General features: G+C 34.6%; 1 protein-coding gene across 1 annotated transcript; it reads right to left on the reverse strand.

Moving 5' to 3' along the window:
• Positions 1 to 3,648: 3,648 nt before the first annotated feature.
• On the reverse strand, positions 3,649 to 5,064 carry LOC139840907 (uncharacterized). Its single transcript, XM_071831148.1, has one exon. The coding sequence runs from the start codon at positions 5,062 to 5,064 to the stop codon at positions 3,649 to 3,651; it is 1,416 nt and encodes a 471-aa protein (XP_071687249.1).
• Positions 5,065 to 5,898: the final 834 nt, after the last annotated feature.

Below are 5,898 nucleotides of genomic sequence, written 5' to 3' on the forward strand. Positions count from 1 at the left end.
CAAAAAAACAGGCTTCCTTGTCAAACACGTAATAGACAATTTGCAATGTTTGTGTTGGTTTCTTGTTTCTCCTTTTCTCTTTTTGAGAAAAAGTTTGTTATAAAGTTTTCATTTTTTCCAAAAAAATATTGTTCATGAATATATGTATCTTTAAACATTACACTCAAATAGATTCATATTCAACGAAAACTATCTTGTGGTCTAGTGATATGAGATTACATTAAGGCATCACTCAAAAGTTAATTAAAGAACAAATACGAGTAGATTGAGTTTACTAGTCTAAACTACTTACGCAATATCTGTACAATCATGTTATTGCCAACAACAATACATGTTTTTGCAACAAATATTAGCAAATTATATATAGCAGTTCATATAATCTATAATTTCAATCGAATGCAATAATTTGTTCATGTGACTACCCAATATAATAAAACGTGCCTAGATAGCCAAAATAGTTTAAAATGTTGAAAAGAAATGAATGTGGTTTCTTAAATAAATACCACAACAACAACTATAACTGTGAATTAAATGACAACGATGATTTAGGGTTATGAAAAATGAAGAGAAGAATGGACTAATTTCTCATTCAATTGAACTAACTATTACAGAAATGAAATCAAGGAATAAATAGGGCTCAACTCCAACAACCCTAACAAACTGACACTAACAGACGTCTAACAGCCTTTTAACAGAGAACTTTCCAGAATGACAAAATACAACCCTGAACTTCTAAAACACCAATATTTACATAATAGATCCCTGCACTTGATATTCTCACTTTCGTTGACTTTGTTGACTTGTACACTCCCCCTCAAGTTTGGAGTTGGATAATCTAGAAACTCCTAACTTGTTCATAAGAGTATTATGCTGCTCAACCGATACAATCTTTGTGAACACATCAGCCAATTGTTTCTTTGTAGGAACATATTTAGTTTGTATGGATCCAGACTTTAATTGATCTCGAACAAAATGACAATCCACTTCAATATATTTTGTACGAGCATGAAAAACTGGATTTGCAGCTATATGAATTGCTGCTTGGTTGTCACAATGAAGTTCAACATGACCTAAGTCCTTTAATCCCAAATCCTTTAATAACTCAAGAAGCCAAGTAACTTCACAACATGTGATAGCCATTGCATGATATTCTGCCTCTGCAGAAGAACGTGCCACAACTGCTTGTTTTTTTGATTTCCAGGAGATTGGAGAATCGCCTAAAAGAACACAATAACCAGTAGTAGATCTTCTAGACATTGGACAACTTGCCCAGTCGGAGTCACAATATGCTTTTAGCTGAACTGCAGAAGACTTAGCCAACAAAATTCCTTGATCTGGAGCATTAAGAATATACCTCAGCACATGTTTAACAGACTGCATATGGACAGAAGTTGGATTTTGCATAAATTGGCTTAATAATTGAACACTATAGCATATATCAGGCCAAGTAATGGTTAAGTAGATTAACTTCCCAATCAATCTTCTGTACACTTCAGGATCAGATAAAGGTGTTCCCAGGTCTGCATTTAGTTTCACATTTTGATCTAAAGGTAATTTATATGGTTTGAGATTTAGAACACCTGCTTCCTTTAATAAATCCATAGCATACTTCTTTTGAGAAACAAAAATCCCTTGTGTAGTTTTAGATACCTCTAAGCCCAAGAAATAATTCACCATTCCCAGATCTTTCATATGAAATGTTGACTTCAATTGACTTTTTAGATTGTCAATATGACTGATACTATTTCCAGTAATCAACAAATCATCAACATAAACCAGAACGGCTGTGAATTGATCATTATCCTTTTTAGTGAATAAAGAATAATCAGCTTTGGATTGTTCAAATCCAAAAGATAATAATGCAGTTGACAATTTTGCAAACCACTGTCTAGGAGCTTGTTTAAGCCCATACAGTGATTTCTTTAGTCTGCACACTTGATCACTTTGACTTTGTTTGACTTTTGATATTGGCTCCCCCTTACCATTATATCCCAAAGGTAATTTCATGTAGACTTCTTCTAACAGATCACCATGCAGAAATGCATTTGATACGTCCATTTGGCACAATTCCCAGTTATACATTGCAGCCACAGCTAATAAAGATCTTACAGTCACCATCTTGGCAACAGATGCAAAGGTTTCAGCAAAATCCACCCTTTTCCTTTGCCTGTTTCCATCAACCACCAACCTTGCTTTCTTTCTTTCAATTGAACCATCTGCTTTGAGTTTGGTTTTAAAAATCTAGTGACAGCTTATAGCTTTTTTACCTTCTGGCAAAGTAGTAATTTCCCATGTATTATTAGCCTCTAAAGCAGCTAATTCATCATCTATTGCAGACCTCCACCCTGGGTCATTAATAGCTTCATAAAAGTGTGCTGGATCAGTATGAGCCATCAAAGCAGTGAGGTATGATTTAAATTGAGGATCTAAGGTAGGAGAAGAAACTTGATTTGCAACAGGAACATGTTGCATAATATAATCATTATGCCATGTAGGTGGAATAACATTTCTTTGTGACCTTCTCAATGGAGCCTGTGGTACAGACTGAGTATTTGTAGATTGAGAAACTTCTGTAGTGATATTAACTTGATCATCAAATACAGAAGGATGAGTAGGAAACATATTATAGGTAGGAGATGAATAAGGTTTGCAATTTGCATTAGAAAAAGGAAATGTTTCTTCATAGAAAAGAACATCTCTTGATATGAAGATAGTATGATTCTGCAAATTATATAGTTTGTAACCTTTTTAGTGTGCAGGGTATCCTATAAAAAACACATGGAACACCTCTTTCACCAAGTTTGTCTGCACTTCTTGTGGGATTACTTGCCATTGCTAAACACCCAAAAACCTTTAAGTGATCATATGTAGGAGGTTTGTTTAACAACATCTCATATGGAGTTTTATTGTTTAATAAAGGAGTAGGAAACCTATTTATCAAATAGGTTGCAGTTGTAACACAATCACCCCAAAACTTTAAAGGTAGATTAGCATGAATTCTCAAAGCTCTAGCAGTATCCAGAATATGTCTATGTTTCCTTTCTACCCTGCCATTTTGTTGTGGTCTGTCAGGGCATGAGGTTTGATGTATAACACCTTTCTTTGCCAAATACTCACCAAGTTGACCTTTCACAAACTCTAGTGCATTATCTGATCTTACCACTTTTATGTGAGCATGAAATTGTGTTTTTACAAATTTCATAAATGATTTAAACACATAAAAACAGTCACTTTTACTTGCTAAAAGATATATCCATGTGGCTCTGCTATAGTCATCAACAATGGTTAGAAAGTACCTATATTTGTTTTCAGCAAACTTTGTATGGTCCCCATATATCTATATGTACAAGACCAAATGCCTCTTTACATTTAGATGTACTATACTGATAAGGAAGTTTGACAAATTTTGCCATAGGACAAGTCAAACAAAGATCCATACTATGCTCACCAATAGAATCAGAAACACAAGGTATATGTTTAAGCTTTGACTTAGACACATGACCTAACCTTTGATGCCATAATATGTAAGAATTAACAAGAGTACTAGAGTTTGCAGATGCTCCCTTTATTATTGAAAATAAGCTGCCATCATTGAAAGATTTTGCTATCAACTTGGTTAACTCTTTATCAACTTGATGAAGAGGCACATTAGTAGAGATCATTCCTTCTTTTACCCAATCCCATGACCTTCTTTGTCACCAAGTCCTGAATGACACAAAATTGTGAAAAGAAAATAACATCACAAGATTTGTCCTTAGTCAACTTTGGTACAGATAGCAGACTAAATTTGAAATCAGGTACCACCAATACATCTTTTAATCCCATTCCATTATCAAGCTTAACAGTTCCTATGTGAGATATAACAGATGAATCTACATTTGGTAATTTAATCTTTGGTTTCCAGAACAAAGATTTAGAATTACTAAGACATTTTGACATTGGTGTAATGTGATCAGTAGCACCAGTATCAAGTATCCACACATTCAATTTTGACAAATTAGTAGAGGATATACCTGCAGCAAAGTGATGATCAATTTCATTATCAGAATCATCATTGCTTTGAGTATCCTTTTGTGCCAAAGGTGGAAGACATTTTAGTAACTGCTCAAATTGCTCTGTAGTAAACACAATGTTACCCCCTTGAACATTAGCTGCAGTCCTTTTGCCTTGACCAGGTTTAACTTTACCAAAACTTGCTTGTTTTGCCCTTTCTTGTTGCTTATACTTATAATGCCACACAGGATAACCAATTCTTTCCCAACACTTATCTGGAGAATGCCATTTATGTCCACAAGTTGCACATTTATCTGGTTGACCAGATTGAACAGGTTGAACAGTCTTAGCAGGCTGACTATTCTTACTATAAAGTGCAGTGGTTTCAAAGCTTGAAAACATCTCACGTTGTGATTCCTCTTGTTGCAGCATGGAACAAGCACTTTCAACACTAGGCAAAGGAGTCATTAGCAGTAATTGACTCCTTAATGAACTAAATTGTTCATCTAGACCATTCAAGAACTGAAATAAATGCTGCTCTTCCTTTTGCTGATTGTAAGCAGCAAGAAAAGCCCTTATCTCAGGTGTCAAGTTAGTAACCCTAGGCAATTGATTCATAGAGTCTAACTCTTCCCAAATACACTTCATTTTTGTATAATACTCATTAATCACTATACCTTGTTGTTCCATAGAATAGGTCTCTCTATGAAGCTTATACTTCCTAGATCCATTGCTTAGAGCAAAGTGTTTTTCAAGCTGTCTCCAGATCTCAACAGATGTTCCAATGAACATGATAGATTTAGCAATAGGATCAGACACAGAGCTCATGAGCCAGCTTATCACCATATCGTTACAGGTGTCCCATTGTTCAGCACGAACTTCATCATCAACAGGTCGAGTAACAGTTCCAGTGATAAAACCTGACTTTCTCTTAGTAGACAATGCAATTTCTATGGATCTTCTCCATGAGCGATAGTTCTGTGCTCCTGTTAGCTTCTCCTGAACAGCAAGTGAACCTGGACCTTCCGATGGATGCAAGTACAACAGATTCTGGTAATCGAGTTGATTCATTTTAACAAAACAGAAAAATTAACGAAATACAGATGCGGAAAGAAATGAAATCGAAGAGATCAAACGAATTGATTCAACAATTCACTGAATCACATATTCGAATTGTTAAATCGAAGAGATCAAACGAATTGATTCAACAATTCACTGAATCACAAATTCGAATTGTAACGGAATCAAGCTAAATCACCATTGACGCTCTGATACCATGTGAATTAAATGACAACGATGATTTAGGGTTATGAAAAATGAAGAGAAGAATGGACTAATTTCTCATTCAATTGAACTAACTATTACAGAAATGAAATCAAGGAATAAATAGGGCTCAACCCCAACAACCCTAACAAACTGACACTAACAGACGTCTAACAGCCTTCTAACAGAGAACTTTCCAGAATGACAAAATACAACCCTGAACTTCTAAAACACCAATATTTACATAATAGATCCCTGCACTTGATATTCTCACTTTCGTTGACTTTGTTGACTTGTACAATAACAAAACTCAATCTCACGAAAGTGGGGTATATAGAGGTAAAATGTAGACAATCTTTCCACTATCATTGAACAAAGAGAAGTAATTTATCCACTAAAAGTGAAACACCCTCTCAATGTTCTATGGATAGAGAGATAGCTTCCGAATAGACCTCTGGTCAATAAGTAGGTTAAAAAAACAAAGAAAAGTATAAGATGTCATGAAAATGGTATAATCAAATTTTCATAAGTTGTAAATCTACTTAAATCATATTATATTATATACGGAGTAAAAAAAACACACATCCTTGTCAACAACCATTCATATTCCAAAATCATATTATATATCACCTATATGTATGT

The sequence above is a fragment of the Rutidosis leptorrhynchoides genome, chromosome 4 (assembly GCF_046630445.1).
Source record: "Rutidosis leptorrhynchoides isolate AG116_Rl617_1_P2 chromosome 4, CSIRO_AGI_Rlap_v1, whole genome shotgun sequence".
Classification (NCBI taxonomy): Eukaryota; Viridiplantae; Streptophyta; class Magnoliopsida; order Asterales; family Asteraceae; genus Rutidosis; species Rutidosis leptorrhynchoides.